Source organism: Podarcis gaigeae (assembly GCF_964106915.1).
Source record: "Podarcis gaigeae genome assembly, chromosome: 2".
Classification (NCBI taxonomy): domain Eukaryota; kingdom Metazoa; phylum Chordata; class Lepidosauria; order Squamata; family Lacertidae; genus Podarcis; species Podarcis gaigeae.
The window spans coordinates 59,190,188-59,215,181 of NC_139679.1; the positions used below are offsets into that span (position 1 = coordinate 59,190,188).

At 41.5% G+C, this 24,994-nt stretch overlaps 1 protein-coding gene across 4 annotated transcripts in view; it reads left to right on the forward strand.

Annotated features, from left to right (window-relative positions):
• JADE2 (jade family PHD finger 2) overlaps positions 1–24,994 on the forward strand; it is a 145,378-nt gene that overhangs the window by 7,285 nt on the left and 113,099 nt on the right. For all 4 annotated transcript variants that reach the window (XM_083728403.1, XM_083728402.1, XM_083728404.1 and 1 more), the window contains exons 2-3: positions 10,917–10,974; positions 14,579–14,664. In XM_083728403.1, coding sequence (XP_083584529.1) covers positions 10,917–10,974; positions 14,579–14,664 — 144 coding nt within the window. The remainder of the gene's footprint in view (positions 1–10,916; positions 10,975–14,578; positions 14,665–24,994) is intronic.

The following is a 24,994-nucleotide window of genomic DNA, read 5'->3' on the forward strand; positions in this document are numbered from 1 at the left end:
AAAGCGGCATTTTTATACTGATGCTCTGCTAAATAAATAAATAAAATGTTTACATGCTGTCTTCAGACAGCAAACTCGCACAACAGCTTGCAAGATAATAGAACAAATCCAATAGCTGCTGATGATTAAAGCTATGTAAAGTAATACAGCAGAGCACAAAAATGCAGAGTATCCAAAACCAGCAGAGAACAGTTAAAATCACCAGGTTAAAATCATCTAGCTGACATTCTAGAAGACCTGGGCATATAAAAATGTATTCTGGAATTGGGCTAGGTGAGCCGACCCTGGGAAGGGAGTTCCAAATGTGGGGGCACCACAGCTGAAAAGGCCCCCTCTCTAATTACCACCTTCAGAAGAAGGGGGCTTGAAGAAAAGCCTCAGGTGACAAATGCCAGCCGTTGGGGAGACTCATGTGGAAGAAGGCAGCCCTTTAGGATCATAGAAAGTTGCCATCAACTGGGTCAAGCCATTGGTCCATCTAGCTCAGCTCTGTCCACACATAGGCAGCCGCTCTCCAGGGTTTCAGACAGGAGTTTCTGGAGATGGCAGGGATTGAACCTGGGACCTTCTGCATGCAAAGTAGATTCTTTACCACTTCACTATCCTTCATTCCCCTTAGAAACCCAAGTCCCCAGCCATTTAGAGCTTTAAAGGCCAGCACCACCACTTGTGCCCAGAAACTGACTGGCAGCCACTGTTAGCGGGACAAGCAACTTACAGTTTTCTTATTCATTCATTCATTCATTTAATAAAACTTAGGCACTGCTTGATTGTAAGCAACCCTCAATCTTCTTATAGCCAGTCTCGGTTAGCAGCATAGTCACTATATTTTGAAAAGTTTCTGAGAAGTTTGCAGAGTAGTCGCCTGTGCAGTGCAGTAGTTTAATTTAGAGACTACTGGAACATGAATAACTGTATATGGGCCAGCAGGGATTGAAGCTGATGGCAGGAGGTGCATAATGTGACCTCCAGTGACAACACTAGATCTATCGGCACCCACAAAATACAAACTTGATTCTTCAGGTGGGTGTAACCATGCCCAGAATGGGTATTGTCACAATTTGGCTTCGGGTGTATTGCTTCTTGCCTGGTCCATTATTATTATTATTATTATTATTATTATTATTGTTGTTGTTGTTGTTGTTGTTGTTGTTGTTGTTGTTTTGTAAAGAACAGTTATAGCAACAGAAGAAAATCAAAAGATGAAAAACAAAGCGATAAAATAGGTACATAGAATGAATACAGTTGCGCATGGGTTAAAACAAAGTCCAAGTAAAGACCATCAGTGCTATCAGATTATAAAGTATAGTTCCAGTTTTGCCAGACTTGTGACAAGGTTTGTCATGAAAATGATGGTTCTGCTGACCTAGTTTAACACTGGCCAAGTTAGCTTGTGATCCTATACTGTGGTTTATCACTATGTACATGAGCTGCATCCAACATAATTAAACAAGCCAACTTCATAGCCAGTGTTTTGAAGTTGGTTTGTTTGGAAACTAAGCAGAGTTTGTCACTGAAGTGCAGGAAAATTAGAAGGGTCTCGCTCTCCCTGTCCTTTCACTTGTGCGATCAAGGCTGTTTCCGTGTCAAAACCAGGAGTGAAGCTAGATTGAATGGATCTAGATTTTTCATATGTTGGAGCTGGCAGAGGAAGAAGCAGGAAGTAACTTTTATCTTTGTTTAGAAAGATGACTCCAATTATTGGAGTCATCCTTTGCAACGGGACCTATTAAGTGGGAAATGTTTACAGGAGGCACACAGCTCATACTTTCCACACAGGCCAATCTCCCATTCAGTTTCTACATACAGTGGTACCTCGGGTTAAGTACTTACCGGTAATTCGTTCCGGAGGTTTGTTCTTAACTTGAAACTGTTCTTAACCTGAAGCACCACTTTAGCAATGGGTTTCCTGCTGCTGCCGTGCCGCCAGAGCACGATTTCTGTTCTCATCCTGAAGCAAAGTTCTTAACCTGAAGCACTATTTCTGGGTTAGTGGAGTGTGTAACCTGAAGTGTATGTAACCTGAAGCGTATGTAACCCGAGGTACCATTGTAATCCAAAAGCAAGGGTAAGTGCAGGGCTTTAAATATAATGGAACTTTTCCTTCATGGTCTTTTATTAGTTGCTGCTTCCTTAGGTATTCAGGTCTGTCATATTTTTAGATGTTGAAACGTGTATTGCATTACATATTCAGATATGTGCATAACTACTACTTTGTGTCGTTTTAGGGGAGATTGATTACTTTTTAGTGAAAGCATTTCTGTCAGGGATGGGAAGCACCTAGTTATGCTGGGGGTTTGTATCTGAGACTGGAGAAGGCAATAATTTCCACATCCTTTCCACAGGATCCCCACACACAACTAATGGGAATGCTGCAGTTATTGTCTTGTATTGTTATTCTGAAGTTGTTTGCCTCAAATGGGAAAAAATGAGTATAGTATTGAAGATGATTGATATGTAAACACAGGGACTGAAAAACAATTGAAGCCTTTTTGTTTGATTCTGTGTTTCTGATTCTATGGCATAGTTCTCATTGAAAACTAGAAAATAACTTAAAAATGAGAACTAGAATTCACAGGGTTCTTTAAAAGAAGCAGAAAAACTGAATTATTGGATACAAACACCAAAACTTGGTGTATACCGCATGGAGGGGGGATGGGTCACTTTTGCTTTTCAGTTATGCACCAGGAAAACCTCTCTCCCATGGTAGAGGTGCAAGGTATCACCCAGTGTGTGTGCCATGCTTGATGGTGCAAATGCAAGAGTTTCTCTTTGGATATGTTTAGTTAGTCTACTCCCCTTCTCAACTTTGTTCTTTCCTCCAGTAGAGGGCCTTCTTATCAGTTTGGAAACTTCTCTTTCTTGGAATAAGTAGAAGGCTAAAAATAAAAATTATCCAAGAGAAAACCAGCTAGGATAGTTAGATATGTGGAAGGGACAGGGAACAAAGAGCTCAGTCCTACCATGTCTACTCAGCAGTAAATCCTATTGAGTTCAATGGCGTTTACTCCCAGATTAATGAGATTAGGACTGTAGTTTTAAAGCATGGTTAGGATTACATCCTAAGTGTGGTTAAGCATCTTAAAATACTAACAAGTACAGAACATAAACATAATGAGTGCCAAGTCAGTTATATGCATTAAATAAAATATTTATTGAACCATATAGATACTATAGAGGGAACTTTATCCATATTTTATTGGTTTATTGGCTTGTGTATATCCTTCTGTTCCATGGTATTGAACTTAGGACATAAGAATCCCAAACTTTATAGTGCTAAAGCTCTTTTTGGAAGGTCACTTCTCTTCTTTCATAATGTGCCTCTCTTTTGTTAGCCACGGAGGGAAATGTTAAGAGTTCCCATTAGTTCAGTCCAGGTAAAACCAATAAAAATAGCCAGATTGTTGACCAGGCTGGTTATAGGAAGCATATTGCTACAACACTTCCACTGGCTACCGGTCTGTTTCTGGGCACAGTTCAGCATTTTGGTTATAAAGGTCTACAGGGCTTAGGTCCAAGCTCTCTGAAAAACCATATTCCCTCATAGGAACCTGCCCTTCCTTCAGTTTCTCTACCCTCTCAGGCACAATTGGTAGAGATGCAGGAACAGGACTTCTCGGTAGCTGCTCCCTCCCTAGAGAAGCTAGACTGGCCTCCTCTTTGTTGGTCTTGCCGCAGCAGGTGAAGACTTTCTTGTTCCCACAGGCTTTTGGGAACTGACTGCTTTTAATGAAAGTTGTGCTAGGGGGAAAGGTGTAGTAGTAGCAATAGTAATATTAATATTAATAATAGAATGGAAAAGTTAGCTATATTATTATTTCCCAGCATCTTAAGTTTGAAAAATGCAGAGCACAAGCTAAACAAAATGTCAGCTTGGTCAGAAAGATGATAAAATGAGATCTAGGAGCTTAGTTTTCAGATGTGCTCTGAGCCAATCTTAGGAGTGTAGGAAGCAGCACAGTCAGACCACACTGGTTCTGCCTAGCTCAGTATTTTCTACACTGGCTGCCTATGGCTCTCCCAGGTTTCAAGCAAAAGCTTTCTTTTGCCAGTCCTACCTGGAAGCAACAGGGATTGGACCTCTCGCATGCAGTGCTCCATCACTTTGAAACTTGAAGCTGGTCAAACACTAGTCGATGGAGCAGGTGTGGAGGGGCATGACTAAAAAGCTTTAAACCTCATTTGCTTTACTAGCTTCAGGCTTGAAGATGTGCTTAGAGTATTTTGAACACATCGTGGGCTCTTATCATACACAAAAGCCCCAGAAATCTGAATTTGATTGATAGCCTTTGAGAACCATGAGAACGACTTCTTGCTTTTTATTGTAGAAGAGGAATTTAGAGCACCTGGCTTGGACTCATTCTTTTCAGATTAATAAGCCCTCTTGTCTGAACCTTGAGTGAGGCCTAGTTTTTACTGAGGTACTAAATGTGGGTCTTGGATCACTTTATAGTGCAAGTGAAGTTTTATACGGCTGTGAATGCTGTATGACTGCAAATAGTTCTAGCCATTCCGCCCCCCCAAAAAAATTCTGTTATTATTATTATTATTTGGTATAGAGTAGTATTCAATCAAGTGATGCAGCCTAGGGTTACCTAGGCCTTACATAGTTTTGATTCACAAACTGTAGAGGGGAATGTTTTATGGCACGGAGCAAAGAAAATACAAAGAAGAGAATGAAAACCCAAGGATCAGTAAGATACTTTTTAAGGAAAAAGGTTAGCTGTATTTTCTAGAAGTTACCAAGCAGTTTCCATGAATGCTAAAAGGCAGTGAACTGTCCCGTGTGTTTTTAGCTGACAAAAAGAAAAGTGTCTGAAAATGGATTGCTAGAGAAGAATTACGGATTCAGAAAGAAGATTCCTAACATGCCACCGGGGGTGCTGTTTTCTTTTTTTTTATTCAGGTATGTAGGAAGAACAAACAGGAAAGTGGTTTCTTTCAGCCGTACCACAACTTGAGAGAACACAGAATTCAGTGTGTGCGTTTCCCTTGACCACCATAGGATAAAAAATGACTAGGGATGGGGAAATTTGAGCCCCAAATGGGACACTGTTAAGTAAGGCATTCCAAAGGCAGATTATCTGATGACCAAACACTTTTTTCCTTTTCTACAATTTGCTCTCCCAAGACGGTATTTGAATAAATTAGTGATATTAAAGATAGAGATTCCATTCACATGTTGGAGTGGTTTAGGCATTTGCACATTACGGTTGCTGTATAATTCTCGCTTTCATGTTAAAGAGTGCCACTCTGGGAGAGACTTTCCAGGCAAAAGTACTTTAGATCTTATTAGCATCTCATTTTATTCAACTTCTTAGTGACCTGCCACAGGGGGAAGTCTCAGAAGTTGCCTCCTGCAGTTAGCATTATCAATTTAAAGTGTATGTGTGTGTGCGCGCGTGCGTATCTGTATAACTTTGAGGCAATGGCTTTGTGGATTGTAATGCTGTTGCAAAGCTTATTCCTACACTGGGTAGGCTGGCTGATTGAGCTGTGTGGAAGAAATTTAGAATTTATGCCAGAATTCTGCCAGATCTTTGCAATATATGCCACACAGAATAATGTTGTGCCTTCTGAAAAGTTGTAGAACTTGAGATACACTTCTGAGGGACAAGGCTGCTGGGCTTGCATATATGACTTGTTTATGCACGTTATCAACCTTAAGAAAAAGTGCGTGTAGAAATAATGTAAATAGAGGATTAGTTTATGAGTGGTTTTTAGCAATGAAAGTTAAGTGGGCTCTCCATGTTCAGGTGAAACAAATGACTATCACCTCCTGTAACTTGCTATGAGCCTTCATAAGTATCTGGCTAGCTGAGACCGAAAACAGATTCCTGAACTAGATGGCTTGGAATGATCCAGCAAGAAAATGCATATGTCCACAAGTGAAAGTTTTCAAATAAAATGAGGGAGCAGGCCATTGTAAGTCAGAATTTTCTACGCCTGAGAGAATGACACAGCTAATGCGTAAAGCAGAGGAAGGAATGCATAGAATGTCATTTCCCCTGCTGGATAGGGTAACCTAGTAATCTAATCAGCAGGTTGTGGTTATTTAGAGACTCTGGAACCGCATATAACATCCAAAGCCTGGCAGGATTGACTCAGCTCTTCTTCCAAGGGAAAAGGGGAGAGCACAATGCAGCTTGCTGTTAGGAGGCTCTTTGAAGAAAATCTTTGAAAGAACATTCATCCTTAATTTCTTTTTGGAAGAGTAAAGTTCTCAACCCACATTCCTGCAGTTATCTGCCAGGCCTAATAACATTAGCTTGCTTACTGGTGGTTTGCTTTGTACATAAAGTAAAATTACTGCCAACACCGGGGCTTCCCTTACCGTCCCTGTGTGTGGCACCTGTGCCGTGCAAGGTCCACTGCCCCCACAGCATGTCAGGTCTTTATAAATGCCTATGGCTCAGTTGTTCAAGAAATATAAAAAGGTCAAACATAGTTGTCATTCTGTTGCACATAGATTTTGAGGAGTACCTTGGGACGGTTATAAAAACATTCTTAGATGCTTAATCATCTTTGGCAAATTTAGTTAGTAGATGTGATGAACCAGGCTCTTGCCTACAAAATCTCACTTTAACAAATGTGCTGGCGTTTAACAATATTTTATTGTTTTTTTGCTGCAACAGACTAGCATGGCCACTCTTCTAGAATTTTCATATCTTTGGAACAAACAAGCCGTGAGCACTCAACCCCAGACCCCATTTGCTATATGAGGATAATAATGCTGGCCATCCTTACAGGGGTGTTGTATACTGAAGGAATGCATGTGGTGCACCTTGAGCACTAAAGCGTGTTTTTTAAATAAATGCAGATTATTATACTGTGACTGCTAACCTAGAAGGACTTCACCATAATTTCTCATGTTATAGGAGCAGCATGAAAGAACATTAGCCTCTCAGCTTGATGCAAAAGGGGAGGAGACAGGCTTTACTAGCATCATTGTACACATGACAGCTTAAGTATCTCTGCCAGGTAACTTGTTTACTCCCGATTCAGTGACCTAGGCTCTGGAGTGCAGTGCATGCTCATTTATGTCCTACACCTACAAGTGTTTCTCCATTTCAACTCAGTGCCGAGGAACTGGGCAGGCAGCATCCTGTGCCATTGAAGTGGCACAGGGGATTCTGAATTGGCACAAATAACTCTGCCACAGCTGGCAACAATATTAAGAAGTAAAAGTCTCAGTGGAACTTAGCAGAATTTTGTAGCTCTGAGTCTTGCACCCTTCAGGATATTTTTGCATTTAATTTGCCCCACAAATACTTTTTTGCAGGAGAGCTTGTGAGGGACAAATATCAAGTCCTCAAATGAATCTTTCTCTGCCCATTCTTAGTTCCAAAGAGTAGAAGCTGCTCTGTTAAGTATTTATTTATTTTTAACTGACCTGGTCAGCAAAACCCCAGTAGGAAGATGCTCAGTTGGAATTTCAGCTTCATAAACTGTCTTCAAATCCATCTGCGGCATCTTTCTCTCTCCCTGAAATCTAATGGCCCTGAAGTGCAAGGCTGGTTTAATAACATCTGTTCCCCCTGAATTACTGGAGAAAAGTATTGATATAGCCATATTGTCAAGAAGTAATTTTAATCATGTTTTGACAGGGCAATTCTTTACCACAGCGTTGTCAGTAAAAATGTTTATGTTACTTCGCTGTTATTATCCTTCGTAGTGGCATGGTAAAACATTGCACATGTGCTGGAAATGAAGGCAGTGCTTAGGATTTTATGATTTAGTATTTATGGGAATTCCTTTGCGGATTGTCATCTTTTCCAAAGGATAATAGCATCCTGTGGTCTTGTCATCAAGTGCAATTTTCTCCTAATAGCTCTTGTGATTAAACCACAAACAAAACTATTTTCCACAGTTTTGTTCTTTCCTTCCTCATTCCTAGAAGAAGAAAAACAGGGTGGTGGTGGTGAATGGTATCTAGTCATTGGTACCTTAGAGAACCCCTGCCCTGTATGTTATGATTTCTTATGGTGGCGGCTTGTGAGATAATGTTGTACTTGGGGATTAAAATATGCTTATACTGCTTTAGTTATGATGAAACCAGGCGTATTTTGGAAAATCTGAAAATATACAGAAGCAGCAGAAAAAAGCAGGCCTTTGTTGTTAGGGTTTGCCAAATCAGGACCCAGAGGTTATGTGAGTGGTTTTAAATCCCTCTTCGCCGTGAGAAAAGAGGTAGCCAGAGCTGCTTCTGCCTGTTTGTGTTCAACCAAAGGTGACCCGTTCTGGAAGATTTACTAATGCCATCTTGGTAGTCAAGATAACCCCACAATTAATTGGTAGTTGTTGCAGCAGCAATGAGCTCATATATGTTTATACTCACTTGCTTTGATATAAGTTAATGGGCTTGCTTTGATGTAATCCTTATCTGTGGACTTGGGGTGCTGGGCTCTGAGCCCAGAAAAGGGGAACTATCTTTCAGACTTGGGTATTTGCCACCCATGCCCTCATCTGGGCAGGTGAAGCAACAGGAAGGCCTAGACAAAGTGACCTTTGCTGCTTTGTGTTTAAAGAATGTATGCATGTTTATTTGGGCATGGACAAGCCATCTCCTTTCTGTGGTGTCCATCCCACGTCTGCAAAGGCTGAGGGTGCTTACCTTTTTCCTCTCTTGAGAAGTACATAGAGCTAATGCAGGAAGTTGGAAGAGTTATTGGAAGAGCTCAGATTAATTTTACTGGATCCAACGTTTACCTGCATTGCTTGGAAATGTAAGGCATGTGTGTGCATGTGCACGCTTTCTCTTTCTATGTCTCTGTGGGAGGGGCCCCCATCCAGGAAGGTGGGAGTGATCGGAGGATGGTACCCATGACGCTTGCTCAAAAGTCCTAATGTCCCCATGGGCCTAGAAAGGTTTGTGATATATGACTTGTGCAATTTGGACTAGATGTAGTACCATCTGTTGCTAGATAGCAATATATAAGGGAGGAGGAATTGAGAGTAGGTGTAGTAAGGATCAATTGCTCCATTTGTGCTGCATAGCGTATCACTGTAGTTACATCCAGCACAGTTAGCTGTGATGGTGTGTTCACAGCAGGGTTTCTGTACAATTGGTGTGTGAATCTCTGCTGCCCTTAATATTCTTTTTCTCTCAATATACTTGGTTCAGGGGACAGTAGGAAAAATGCTTTGAATTAACCAAGGATACTGTTCTTAAAAAATAAAGGAAAGCATAAGAGTTCTAGGAATAAGTGTTCCTAGAAATAACTTGGGCCATGTCTGCATTACAGTTTATATGGAGTGCAATCTGATTTCCATGCACATCTGACCTGTGCACAGATGTGCATTCACCCTTATGCACCATAGCAGAGAGTTAATTGATGTAGATGCAGTGGGTTGGTATGGAACATGGCATCTGGCATACTTCTTCCTCTCGGGAATCATTTGTTTTGCAAACAACTTCCACACCTGCATGCAAATACTGTGAGAGGGACGCATAGGCTTTTTTGTTAGTGTTGTGTAGAAACAATACCACTTAGCGTGAGCTCTGACCATTGAGATACTTGCACACCCACCCACTTTGTATATACCAGCGGAAAGAGTGGTAGTGATAATGTGCAACACAAGTGAGGCTTTGAATAATTGGAAGACAGTTGGCTTGCGGTATGGACATAAATGAACTGAAGTAAAGATTAGCTTCTTCCATCTTAGAGATTTGGTGGTGATCTTGGGGTGTGCATCTCCCTCTCTCCTGTTTGAATATGAAATTGGGTTTGTGCCAAAAAAATAAACCTCCAGAGTGGCTTCTTGTGGTTCTGGAATGTGCTGGGTCATATCCTGATGTGGATTCTCTAGTTTAAACAGGCAGTGGTTCATTGGTTTGGGCACTAAAGTACTGTAATAAAAGGTCATGGGTTGAGGAGAATTGTGCAAGGTGTCATCTTTAATCAATAGTGTCACCTTCTCCTCAAGGTAAACGGCGTTTCCATGTGCTCTGGCTTCTGTCACGGTGTTCTTCTTAATCATGCCGGCCACATGATCTGGAAAGCTGTCTGTGGACAAATGCTGGCTCCCTTGGCCTGAAGTAAGATGACCGCCACTCCTCATAGCTGCCTTTGACTGGACTTAACCATCCAGGGGACCTTTACCTTTTTTTAACTTAGTTGCAGAAGCTCAGTAGGAGGCTAGTCTTTTAACCCATTTCATACAGGAAGCTTAATTAGGAGCATAAATTTCTGGGAACAGAAACTTCTCCCTCAAACCCTTCTGAATGTCAGTCCTAAAATCTTGGTGAAAACCCTTGTAAATGTTATTGTCTTGGTGAAATCCGCATGATAAGCATTTTACATTTCAGTGGCTTGTTGAATGGAGCCAGCCACCATGTGGTTCAATTTTCAAACCATTACCATGGGGCTATTGCTTGTCCAAGACTACATCTTCCCTTAGCAAAATAATTTCCACCTTTTATTTGAAATCAAGTCAAAGGTCGATGCTGTTGCCGCTATGGGCCATGGATGGTTTCTAAAGGGGTTCTCCCAAACTTTTCATCAACTCATTTGCTCCATTGGGCAATTGGCTATAAGTAAGTGCTGACCTTGATCCAGATTTAGATGCATGGTATCCTTCTCCACGCCACAGTAATGGACATTCCTTAAATTTGTATTTATTGTAGAATTGGTTTGAAAGTTTTGGTTTCCACGAATTCTGCATGATTAAAAAATAAAATACACCCAAGTGGCAGAGGGATTTAGAAGAGAAGTGTTACTGCACCTTAAACTGCAGTGGTTCAGTGATGTTCTTTTTCACTCTTTAAGCCCCTGGTAATTCTCTTGTCATTAGGCTAAGTATTCACTGGTATGGTTGGGTTAATGCGATGTGTGGATATCCTGAGATAACAGTGATTTGGTGCCATAATGAGTTTCCTGAACAGTAAGTGTAATATTCACTTTCTTTTGTTACAGATGGAAGAGAAACGGCGAAAGTACTCGATCAGCAGTGATAACTCAGACACCACTGACAGTAAGACCTTTAATTCAAGGCTTTGAACAAGATAACTAAACGATTCACCTCCAGCAGGGAAAGCATTTGAATAATTACTTTGCAGACAGCCGGGGAAAGCTACATTTTACTGGGTAGTCCCTGAACAATAAATTGTACTTGGGGATTGCTTTTCAAAATATGCTACAAGACGTTAATATCCACTTGCATATCTGGCAGTGGGGTGCCTTTTGTCTGATCTAAGTGTCCTTCTCCTTCTGTGAATGGTGCGCAAGAGGAAGCCATAAAATAAAACTGATTATAAAACTTTGACTCAGACCTTATTAGACAGCACACTGCAACCTATCTTCTCTCATAACAGCTTAGTCAAAGGACACTGGGCTTCAGGAAGGAGCAAGTGTTTGAAATAAACTTAACTTTAAAACCAAAGTAGTCTATGGCAAGGCTGGAAGCTATCTGATGGCTACGTTCCAGGAACAAAAACTGAGGAAGACACCAAACACAAGGAAGCCAAAAAGAGGCAAAGCCTCCAAGTGGTGCTTAGAAGTATAGCATTTTAATTGAAAGATGCAACATAGTCAACACATTTTGACATACAACTTCTTCTGTACTCTATGGGAACTGTTCTGGCTCAGTTTTCCATCAGTAAATTGTGTAGTTTAGGCTCTTAGCACTTCAAGGGCAGAATGTTTGTTGGCATAAAAACAAACTGTAGGTGGTTAAACTGGGCATATAGTGTAGGAATTAGTTTGGGATGTGCAACATGAACACAATTTACTTTAGTGTACAAATATTATGGACTCTTCTCTGTAACTTCCCATGCTCAGTTACCTTTAAACAAGCTACAAGATGTGGCATTTAAAACCGTGTGACAATCTGCAGCTACTGTCACTTCCTGGAAAAGGAAGGTCATGGCTGTGTTTACAGTTACTCTGCAGGAGAGCATTTGTCAACAGTTAAAACATCACCTACTGCATAAATACCAAAGTCCAACTGAGATAAGGTGGTGCAGTTTAATATTGTGATTAACAATGTTTTAACCCCTCAAGAGCCCTGAAGCTCTCCTGAAAAGTTTTTTTAGAGGTTTATTTTTTAGGGTTAATTAAAAGCCTGGTGCTGAGAGGAAGGGGCGATAGTTCAGGGATAGAGCATGTGCCAGGCAGGCAGAAGGTTGAATGGCTGGCATCTCTTGTTAAAGGATCTCCAGTAGAAGGGAATCAAGTGGAGCCTTCCCCATTGGTGCTTTGTAGCTGTTGTTAGACTCCCAACTCCCACTCAGTCAGTATTGCAAATGGTCAGGGACGAGGCCAGGTTGGTAAAGGCTGATTTAAACAAGACACTGCTAACTGAGTGGACAATACTGGTCTAGATGTTCTAACTCAGTGAGAATCAGCTTCATGTGTTGTGCTTTGCCTCTTGAGTTAGCCATGTGAGGCTGGATGATTCCACTCTTGGGATCAGACACTTCCTGGGGATTTTCACTTGCTGACCCAAACTTCTAGGTGGAGTTTAACATTTCTTCCATGTTTAACTTTTTAATACAGGGGTGAACACATCCAGGACTTGATACATTCAAATGCAAAATGAGAACAGCATATTATTACAAATCTTTCATTATGTCTATACACATCTTTATACGCAAGTGTCTTTCTTAAAAGAATAACCAACCACCTCTTAGAATAGAGAGAGTGTCCAAAAGCTATATGCAAGTACAGGACTATGATGTGCAGTGTTCTTTAACTCATGTAAGAGTAACAACACAGTACAAAAATTGACTTGTATTAGGTTTTGGGGTAGGTTTCACCACACAGATGTTTTCAGAATAGTATGCATGGGTAGGCCTCAGCATGGCCTATATAGAACTACTTCCATAGCCTTTTACCCCTTGAGGTAGTGTATGTGCATCATTACACATGCCGGCATGCTGGCAAAGAGTTCGTCTACCCATTCAGATTTATAAGTGTCAGACTCAAGGAGGAGTTGACATGTGGGAGGGAAAGTTTGCCCTCCTGACCCACAGAATAAAGCAAGTTTATTCTGAACCGAGAAAGCCAAAAGAGATAAATGGCAGCATAAGGTTCTATGTTATGATTTAATTGGAACAAGTCAAGCAACAAGGACCTTTTTAGCCTGCGGGGACTTTTACTGCAATGGCAACAGCAGCTTTTCCCTCCTCTTTTTTTTTTTTTTTTGCAGACTCTCTGCATGGAGAGCATTTTAAAAAATTGTAAAGGTGTGATCTCTAGCACTTGAGAGAGGATCAGAGCAGAGCTTCTGCATAAACTATTTAAAGCAACAGCTAAAAGAGCAAGTTTCTGTGGCCTTCCTCTAAATAGCAGAACCACATAACAATGGATGGTTTTATCAAATACCCTGGCTGGCATCTCAAATTGGATTAGAAGAGACTTAACACAATTAACAACAGTTTGTAATCCTTGAATGTCTGTAACCTGTAAAATCCACTCATTCCGTGACTGCTTGTGTGAGTACTCAGCACCTCATGTGAAGTACACTTCAGTGACCAATAAAATTAAGGCTTGTTGATGACACTTGAGTTGCTACAAGGGCTCTTGCTGGGCTGCTTCATTGTAGACCTCACCATGTCTAAAAGCTGCCATTCTTGTCACTTGGTAAAGCACCTGAGGGAGTTGCTCTAGCAAGAGACTCCTCCCAGGGCCATAGGAAGCTGCCTTAAACTGAGTTTATATTGATCCATCTAAATCAAGATTGTCTACATTGACTGGCAGTGGCTCTCCAGGATTTCATGCAGGGCTGTCTCCCAGCCCTACCTGGAGACGCCTGTGGGGCTTGAACATGGGAAATGCTTGCAGTGATGGAGCAATCTGCTTAGCCGTGTTGAATCCTTCACTTTGGGTCTGCATAGGTTGGCTCACAGTGACTGTGATATATGATTAGCACAGGGGGGAAAGTAGGAAGGAATCACCCAACAAAGAGTTAGAGCTAATTAAAAACCTCAGCTTTGTTATTAGATTTCCACTAAGGTTTGTCCACTCTTATTAGGCTTAAAGCTACTAGCCCATAACTGAAGCAACACTTGATGCTTCACCTGGATTTGTATTTTCTTAAGACCCAGATGCTTGTCCAAATTAGAAGCATTTGAAGTACAATAGCTACACAGGATATTCAAGAGCATCATTTAGGACAGTGGTTCTCAACCTGTGGGTCCCCAGATGTTTTACTACAACTCCCATCATCCTTGAGCTCTGACCTTGCTAGCTAGAGGTGATGGGAGTTGTAGTTCACCAACATCTGGGGACCCACAGGTTGAGAAAGGCTGATTTAGGAGAAACCTATATGTCCAATCAAATAATGCATCTAGCAAAGAGATAATTCAAACAAGAGGCAACAGGAGCAAAACAAAGCTGCTGGCCTCATGTAGAACCAGTTTATATACCTCTGCTAAGTTTCCCCCAGTTGCTTTCTCAGAAGTTCTGGTGCATTGAATTATTCTCCTCAGCAACACAGTTGGTGTTCAGATTGCAGTCCATAGGTCCTCAACAAATGAACTGTAAATTTCTTGTTAGACACAGTTAGATGGTGATTAGACTTTTCTTCATGGAAGTCTTGCTGTCGTTATCTTAATGAATTTTGTTTTCGTTTGAAGGTCAGACAACATCAACTTCAAGATGCTCCAAAATTCCAAATACAAAATCCGGTTGGTCCAGACAGAAGGAGAAGAAACCCTCAGAGGTAAGTTGCATTTCATCTTTCTGTTCAGCCTCCATGTTTGGCGGAGTGTGTGTGTGTGTGTAGGTTTAAATACAAAAAGTAATGATCTCAAACCTGAAGTTAAGGGCGGCACTTGACACACCAGCAGGGATCAGAGACACTAGAAGAAAGCCCATATCTCTCTCCTTAGAAATACATAAACAATTCTAGTGAACTCCCATCTGAAGATGCAGAAAGCACATTCCAGCACCATTTTAGTGCAGGGCCAGAACTCTGCTTCTCATAACACCTCTCCAGCTAACAGCTGTAGCTGGGGCTAGATCTGGTCCGAGGAATTACAGCTATATGACAGTTCCCAGTTGAGCTTTGCTAGAGCTGTCTGTCTAGTTGCTGTCCTTGGTCCTGCAGTACCTACTATCTGTTGGCTTTCATTGCACTTTTGATCCAGGTAAACCCCTAGTTCATCCCAAACTTGAGTCCAAGACAAATGAAAGCCTCTGCAGACATTCATTCACTGTCATTTGTATTCTGGTTCCACTTTTTGTCTTGACGTGGTAAAACCTTTATTACATGTTTATTCCTTGATATGCTTACATATGTATATATTTTAATTTTGCACCCTGGTGTGGAGCTGTTGGGTAAGCTGTGACCAAGCAGAAGGCATCCAGAGTTGTGGTATATGACCATCCACAGAAAGACTTGGGGACGGTCCAGTAAATGGCTTTCCATAGAGCTCACTAAAACCTAGGGCTAGCCTTGAGCATATCGTTTGTAGATGATGGAATGTTACCATCCTTGCAGCACTCATGGATCAGTCTAATGTGTGAATGAGCCTGACACAGTGGGAAATGCTCCAACAGACTTCCATATGGCTTCCAGTTTCTTTAGCTATTTTAAGACAATAGCTAAATTTGACTGGATGATGAGTATTCTCAGTAGACCACAGTTTAGAGTTATCCTACATCTCCCAACAAAAAGCAGTTTGTGTGTGCATTTGGGTGGTGCCAGTTTTAACTACAGCTAAAGATGCAGTTCTGCACTAGTGGCGTTTGGGATGAAGACTCCACATAGTGCAGGAACGAATGCATTTTGTTTATTCTAACGTTCATTGGCTGTGTTTCCACTGAAAACTTTGCTTAAGGCAATGCACAATAAAATTAAATGCACAGAATAAAAGAAGCAAAACAGCAAACTACAACTCAGCAGAGAACGAAGATCAAATTCTATACATCAGTTACATTTTTTAGTTTCGCTGCCTGGTACTTGTGGTGAAGAACAGCTCATTTGACAAGAAAGGTTAGTTATACATATTTCTCTAGGGCCCCAGGAAGTGTGTGACACACATAACCCAACAGAAGAATCAGATTCCTCAGAGATGAGGTGAATCACTCATCACAAGCTGAAGGAGAAACAGCCTGGCCCTTTCTAATGACAAATCAGGGTTGGAAAACTGTTCTCTTTGGTTGCCTGAGGTGTCATTCCCCATTGCTCTAGCAAATACCATTCCTTTCCAAGATATGCTGATTCATAACTCAGTCTTTTAGCCACTCTGCCACATTGACTCTCCAAATAAGCTAAGATGCTGTCTCTGGCACACTAAAAAGCAGCCCTGGATTCTGGAAGGCGTGAGATCCAAGATGAACAACCCTAGGACTGTCCCTCTTGAGGCCGTGTTCTAGTTCCATCTTTGAGCTGAGATGCCCTTCTTGTTTCCTCTAGATAGAAGCATAGGCAGGAAAGATAAGGAATCAAAGGCATTAGTGCAACATAGTCATTAGCTAAATCAAGAGTGGTGCTTATTATGAAAGGCTGTGTGACAAGGGATTAGCTATATGCATTTGCAGTGCAACTGGAAAAACGAGCTTTGCAGAGGAAAAAAACACCAAGCCTTTTGTCAACACTGAGGTCATTATGCAGCATTACCAGGACACCCAGCAACAAGCCTGAGGCCCGTTCCAAACACTCAAGGTAGCTGCCATGTATCTGTGGAGATGGTGAGACTATAGAGTCCTAACATAATATAGGCTTCTGCTTACATATATGTTAGCAATGTGGTTTACAAACGTGTGCCATAATGGCTCTCCTTTGGCAAGACTATATATATATATATATATTCCTTTTGAGAGCCTGAAGATGTATTTGAGTGGTGATAAAGCATAGTGAAATTGTAGTATGGATGGAATTGCAAGGCTTTTCACTGTTCACCTGTGTCTGTTCCTCTTATTCAGGAGCTGGCTAGTGACATATACCAAGGGAATATGTATGTAAAGAAGTACAACCAAGGGAATTTGGGAATACCCTTCTTTTGGCTGCCATAGCCCAGGTTAGCCAGATACAGTGGTACCTCGGGTTACAGACTCTTCAGGTTACAGCCTCTGCCAACCCAGAAATAGTACCTTGGGTTAAGAACTTTGCTTCAGGATGAGAACAGAAATTGCGCGGCGGTGGGAGGCCCTATTAGCTAAAGTGGCACCTCAGGTTAAGAACACACCTCCAGAACGAATTAAGTTCTTAACTCGAAGTACCACTGTACTAAAAACAAAGACTGTATGTGGTTAAGTGATCTTAAGTGTGACAACCTCTTTTGCCCTTTTCCAATCCTGCAAGATCTCTGTCATCACCTTCCCATTGTTCCCTGAGTTTCTGGTTCCTGGCCTCTGAACAGCGTTTAGATCTGACCTTGCTGTGTTTGGGATCCATATTAGCTGGGAGCTGCCAGAAATTGTCCACTGAAACTATCAACTTAATGTAGCCATTCAAAGGGCAAATGGCATACTAAGAACCAATAGTAAAGAATATATAATGCCTCATTTACAATTATATTCTGCCTGCCTTTTGAATATTGAGCACCATTTTTGGTTGATGTCTTATGGAAAGGATTTAATAGACTTTGGAAAATAAAGCAGAATAAATTGACCAGGAACATGGACCAGGGGCCTTAGATAGCAAAAGGGAGAGATGGATGGTAGTACTATATCTTCATAGTACTGCTCTATAGCAAAAGTGAATGAGGAAATGCTTAGTTAAACACACAGGTTTTAAAACAGATGGAAGAAGATACTTTTACACAACTCACTATTAACCCACAGAACTAATTATATCGGGAAGGAGTGAAGGCTAACTTGCAACCAAAAGAGGTTTTTATATTTTCACAGAAGTGCATCAGTGGTTTTGACCAAGATGTCCAGAGGCTTGGAATGTGGATTAAATTCTGCATAAGCCTTTTGTATACCTCTTCTGAAATTGCCGATACTTGCTGCTTTCAGTAAAAGGGTTGAAAACATCAATCACTTTCTAATACATAGGATTCAGAACATTTATTCACAATGGGGCCAGTTCTCAAACCACACACCAATGAGAACGACACAATCCTATAAATGTACTCAGAAGTATGTCCTGTTGAGCTCTATGGGACCTGATCCCACATAAAGACGTGTAGGATTGTAGCCCTCAGTGCCTAATCTAGGTTCCAGTCCCACATCCAAGGTTAAGTGAAAGTATTAAGATAAAAGCCAATTCATTCCCATGGCTCCAAGTCCCTATCTAGCTGCCCATGCTGGTCTTGGAACTCACATTCCCATTTCTTGCCAAAAAGGTCCTGAACTTTGAGCAAAACAAAGCATTGCAATTCAAATTAAGCATGTTTATGAAAAATGGCCTTATCTTCTAGTTAAAAGCAGTTTTATTCTTTGTTTTACTTTTAAAGTCCAAAACAGAATAAAAAGCTTTAGATCTCAGCCAGAAGCAGCTTTCACACAAACACAGAAAAGTTAACCAAAGAGGAAGGAACTCTGGTGTTTCCCAGGGACGCTTAAAGCAAGCTAGGTGTCTAGCAGCACCAGATTTGCCAATCTGCAGCTGCTTTTAAAAGCATTGGCTGTTGGTGGAGGGTTTAAAGTGCCAGTTGAATTCTAGTGAGATTGGCTAGAGCTTTTGTAGGTGAATAAAATAGCCTTGAAACGGATATAGAAAAATTAATAGGAAAGCAAGTGAAGAGGCTGATGGGAAGAGAGAAAAGTGAAGTGGTTAGATGTGAAGCAGAAGTGGTTTTGTGCCAAGCCAGTGAAAAGCAGCACATTATGGGAGACAGAGAATTTCAACAGTTGCAAAGGGGTCTGACAAAACTGCTGACCATTATCATCTTCAGGTTTCTCTTGTTTGCACGCGTCACTGGGGTAATAAAGTTGAGTCTTCAATGCAGCAAGAAAATGGCTTCTAAAATTATCTTCCTCTAGATTAGGGTCCAGTGGAAGTCTGTTTATGGTGGTGAAGTCCCGCTTGTTTCAGCACTTTGCAGAGCATATAGGCACTTCTCCTGGTAGGTATGTACTTACTGTAGACTGCTAGCCACAAACTGCTTAATTGATTTGACTTCCCTGTATTTAAGGCAATTTTATTGCTTGCAGAGTTCCTACTTGTTTGGTCCTGTTGGTCAGCTGACTTTCAGTTGGAAACCAGACAACGGTGGTGGTGGTGGTGGGAATCTTCAGAGCCCTATTTGAAGATGCTGGGGATTGAATCAGGAAACGTCTACCTACAGAGCAGATGCTCTGCTACTGAGCTACAGTGCTTCATGTGTAACATCAATTCATGGATTCCATTTGCACCCATCTGCCTTTCCACCACATGCATCCATAAGGGAATGCCTTGCAGAATGGTAGTTTCCCCCAAAGTATAAATGCAAGTAGGCCTGAAAATGATCTGCCTCTACTCACAGTTCGAGGACCGTAAATTGTAGTCCTGTAGGGCCAGTGAGTAGAGGCAGATCATTTTCAGGGACGCGGGTGGCACTGTGGTCTAAACCACTGAGCCTAGGGCTTGCTGATCGGAAGGTCGGTGGTTCAAATCCCCGCGACGGGGTGAGCTCCCGTTGCTTGGTCCCAGCTCCTGTCAACCTAGCAGTTTGAAAGCATGTCAAAGTGCAAGTAGATAAATAGGTACCGCTCCGGCGTGAAGGTAAATGGCGTTTCTGTGCGCTGCTCTGGTTTCACCAGAAGCGGCTTAGTCATGCTGACCCGGACAAAGCCTGCTCTGCCCCATTCCACTCCCTTTCATGGTTGCCTCTGGGTTGCCGTGATGCGTGCATGCACAGTTGTGCACATTCTAAATGTGTGTGAATTGGTCCTTGCCTGTAACCTGTTTGGTTTAGTATGGAATATACTGACCACAACACCCATGGAACAAAAAACCCCATAGAGTGTGATTCACCTAAAGATCCTGCATAAGGGATTCCCCCCACAGTCCCCTTCTGAATTTGGCTCTGGGGAACACTGGGAGAACCCTCAGAACAGCATGCAGGGGGAGGAGCAATTGTTCTGTCTGGCCAGCTGAAAATTTCGTGCAGACAGACTGATCGCCTCAGCTTGACATTGAATTCCCCCCATAACGTTATGTTTATACTGAAGGAGTGTTATACTGGCCTTCAGGGCAGATTAGTCAGAACAGATGTTTCAGATTGGAGTGTTAGGCTTTGGTCAGTTACTTTGGAGTAATCTCAGTGGCTTCAGTATACGTACTCTATGCTAAAGATTCTGCAAATCATAGCCTTAGGCTCATTTTAATACTCATGCAATAGCATGAACTGAGCATAAACAATTGTTCCAACACATTAATGAGCCTTCTCAGTGTGAGAACTACACAGCCTGCATCAGTGTCAGATTGTTCCTTTATGGGCAAAGTCTACAGCTGATAAAGTATTCAAATTAAGCAAATTTATGCAAAACTGTCTGATCTGCTAATTAAAAGCGGATCTAAGCAAGACTTCCTTCAGTTTACTTAAGATGTCTAAAATGAAAATGATCACTTCTCCTAAATATAGTTGCTTGGAAAGTAAATCTCACTGTTTCAGTAGAACTTTCAAGTAAGTGTGTTTTGGATCAGGGCTTAGAGTCTCATTTCAGAATATGGCAGTGTCATGGATTGGCTAGAAATAATGATACTTTGAGAAGTGGCTGATTGGTTCTGCATTGATTGATTATACAGTTTCTTTTAGATTCTTCCAGCCTTCAAACCATTCATGAAGTTAGTGCCCAGTTGACTTACTCTTGCTTGGTAATTCCAGAGCAGTCCATTAGGGGCTAATCTCACTGGATTTTAATATTCTAGATTGCATTTTCTGTGTCTCTTAAAAATAATATAACATCTAGTTGAACTTTTTTTTTTAAAGAGCACTTCATATTTGGGCAGGTATAGCCATAGGATGGCTTCCAACTCTGACTATAAGTTGCTTATGAAAAGCTAGACGGCAGCCTTTATGATATTTGTTTATGATTATTCTTGTAATCTCCGGTTCACACAAGCAAAGTATTTCCTTGGCCTTGAACCGAAACCTGTGATTGGTTGTTTGAGCTCCGAGAAGTAAAGAGTCATGCTGGTTGGGTTATCTTTTGTTATGGCTGTGGCTAATATATGGGGCTATTGCTTCCTATTGATTCAAGGCTTTTAATTTTTCAGAAGTGTTTAAAAAGAATACCAACCCACTTTCCTAAGTAGGCAATAAATAAGAACCTTTGCAAATAGCATGTTGAAACACACTTGTGGTGATTTGATTCAGCCTCTGCCAGTCTCAGGAGCTCAGAGGAGTGGAAATGACATATATTTCCATTGAGCTGATTTTTAATGACAGTATTTATCATGTTAAAGCAGTAGCCGATGCAGAACCAATAACTCAGAAGGACAGATTGCCAGTCCAGCACCTGCAGCACTTCCTAATGCAGGGTTTCTTACTGGCTTTGGAAGTTATAGATGTTTGCTGTAGGTTCTTTGGGAGCGGGAACTTTTCTCTGGGTGAATGAATTCTCCATTCACAAACTGTGTGAGGCAAGAAGAGTTCTGAATGGATGACACAGAGCTGATGAATGGCACCACAGGGGCGCCAAGTATGGGGTGCTCTGGGTGCCTGAGCACCCATCAAAATTTTGTTGTGGGTGCTCAGCACACACACCACAGGGCCCCCACACAACTTCTGAGGTCGTGCAAGGCTTCGGACAGCATCTCTGAGGCTTCAGAGATGCTTTCTAAGGCCTTCTGAGGTTTCAGAACCTGACTTCTGGTGGTACCAGAAGTCAGGTTCCAAGGCTGGGGGGGGGGCGCGGGTGTGATGTCATACACTGGTCACCCATAACCTGGGGCCCAAGTTGGCTCCCCTGGTACACCATAGGCTTTATTAGAGCAACCAGTTGGCAATTCACCCATCAGTCAGTACAATGGCCCTAATCCAAGTAAAGTTGGTGGTGCCAAAGTCCCATTGAAACCAGTGGATAAAACACATGGACTAACTTAAGTCCAGTTCCTTTCAGTAGAACTTAAGGTCAAAGTGTTATATCCAATGGAATCCCCTCAAAGACAAAAGGCTTATTGATCCAGTGGCAGCAAAACACAGAAGGGAAGTGGTTTGAGCTGATTCCTCCTCTCACTGACAGTTCCGCCTGCCTTTGGGAATGGTAGTGCAAGGAGGCTGCAGGATTGAGGGTGAATTGGCAAAATATACACTCCCTTCTCATTGCACTAATGGGAACATCCACTGCATCAAACCGTTTTCAGCTGCTATCTTGGCAGCTGTCACCAACTGACTTTACTATTAGCAGAATTCGCACATTGGAACGCCCTGATTATTGACACTAGGAGAAAATATACATAAATCAAGGGAAACATAAATAAAATACAGCATCTTCACAGACAGGGAAAGAAAGGTAATACAATACAGTGTTGTGCGAACAATTAGTCTATCAAACTTAAATTTATATGTGCATTCACAGGCTTGTCAGATAAAAAAGATAATAGCATTGCTTCCTATGCTCTCTTTTCTCAGTTTTTTTCTAACACAAACTGTTTTCTGTTAAGACTAATACCTCAGACCAGAACATGTTCACACTATCCAGACCTTAGTTTCTGGCCACGTGTCTCCTAGTTTGGAAATGAAATGAAATGAAATCATACTGTTCAGCAAGGAATTTTTCCTTTGTACTTCTTTGTCCCCTTGGATACTTCATTTATAGGAAATTTCTCCCAGGAGGGCAATTTGCCATACAGGTAACTCTCAACTTACACACATATAACTTGTGCGCATTCAGCTTGATGTGCTTGACAGTTAGGGGAGGGGGAAGGAAAGGGGGTGGGTGTCCATGGAAAAAGACTTTGGCAATCCCACCTGCCATTGAACCCAGTGTGCATTGGCTTTACACGCTGTCCCCAGAACGTAACCCCCATGTAAGTTGAGAGTCGCCTATCCTATTCTAAGCTGATCAAGTGTCTTTCAGAATTTTACTACAGATGACCATGCCAGTGCTAACAAATACAAAATGATCCCTTTGTTTAAGTCTATCTCTTCCTTTGTGTATAAAAATCAGTAGAGCTAAATAAAGAGGAATGACTGTCTATTTAATTAGAACGCTCTCAGTTGTGCTGACAAAAAGTTGTTTTATACCCCTGTCCATTCCATTGCTCCTCCTCTAGTGGTGTTCCAGTTAAGTTCTCACTAGAGTCTCTGACTCCTGAGTGGAACCAAAAGAGGCATCAAATCAATATTTTACATGATAAAGAGACCAGGCCCTTTACAGGCACATTTGCATCTTTATTTATTTGGCTAAATTGGATTTATTACATAGTGGCGCTCCCCTTTTTTGTCTATGAACCTAACAGAAAAGAGCTCAGTTGGCAACCCAAGAGCCAAGTGTGTCTTAATATTGGTTGTAGATAATGTTTTGCATAGAAGTCCAATAGAGTGTATAACTGATGAGACTGTATAACTGATGAGGCTATATATTAAATGATCTGCTATTATATTTGAACAAGAAATGGAGCTGCGGTAGGATAACTGGGGCCATTCCCGATGTCAAGTGTCTCACCCATTTGGTCCATATTTTAATTGTAGGTGTATAAGCATTTTCGAAGAACTGTAAAGAACCAAAATTTTGTTTCCAGAATGGGAGGGTGCTGTGCTGTGTGTCCTCTAACTACATCCCTCATCCATACCCGTTGTTCATTCTCATTCTCTATTAGCAAAGGAACCATATGGTTTAGTTGACATGTTTCCAGTTCAGAAGTTTATTTTTCTAGCCAAAAGCCATGACAAACTTTTATTAGGCAATAGTATTAATAAAATAATACAGAACATACATCCATAATATAAAAATCCATATTATAACTAAGGCTTTGTGCATCTCTGACAGCTAAAATTCTGTTATTTTGCCTTTTAAAAATCCAACACCCAACGCCTTTTAAAAATTGCCAACACCCATGATGTAAGAGAGAAGTTTCCAGAGACACCAGCAAACTGAAATCCAGCTTGATTTCAGATTAAACTTCCGAATCACCACAACAATTTATAGTGATTTTCCTGATGCTTTTGCAGCCAGTGCATAGATGGCCTCTCTCTGTGTTACGAAGCTATTATTTTCCTTCAGAAGAAACCAAATCCTTTCTGCTGGGGTGTGCCTGCTTGCTTGTGTGAAAAGGGTTTCAGAAAGTGATCTCTTGGATCTCTATATGAGGGGCAGTCTAACAGATAATGAGTGATGTATTTTACCTGAGGTTGACCACAAATACAAAGTCTGTCTGAGTATGTTATAGCGGCCATCCAATACTGCAGTGGGTGTCGCTTGGAAATGCAGCTCAGTAAAGGCATTTCTTAAGGAAACTGGTGAGAGCTCGGTCAGATAATGAGCTCTGAAATGCTCTGTTCTCAAGACTGGATACCAAGGGGGGAAATTGGTGTTTCTAATTAGTTGTAGGTTCCTTCTGGATTCTATCTAGAAGAGCCAGTCCTTTAGTTGACACTTATTCAAGTTCAAAATAGAGCTCATTTCTGAAAAATAATAATACAAACATCTTGACAAGCTGCTTTCCAGAGTTGGTTATCGCCCGATTCTATATAGCGCAGTACAGGAAAATGCTCAACAGGCACAGTAGCAATTTAAAAAATGTACTTCAGCTGAGTACAGTCCACTTTTGCCTTAATTGTTGGACTGGACTCTGTGCAAAGAAGAACTGCTCATATCCCTGATGGTAGAGAGTAAAGCTTCTGGGAAAAAAGGGGTGCCAGGACTGCCTCAAGCAAAGCCAAAATAATGCAGCCCAACTCTTGTTGGGGCAAAATTTCCAAAGGTGTTTGTGGAACTATCCAGACACTTAATTCCTGCCCTCTTCTCTTCCATCCTTTCCCCCTCATGGTGCCAACATCTGAAGCTGATCTCTTTGCCCAAATACATGGCAGAAGCAGTCATGGCTTCAAATGCTATTACCTTCCATCTTCCATAACTTCCATACTCTGCTTTCTTCTCCAGAAATTTGTTACATAGAGAAGGCCCGTCTGTGCAACTAATTTCTGCTTGGGGGTGTCCTGATTGTCTTT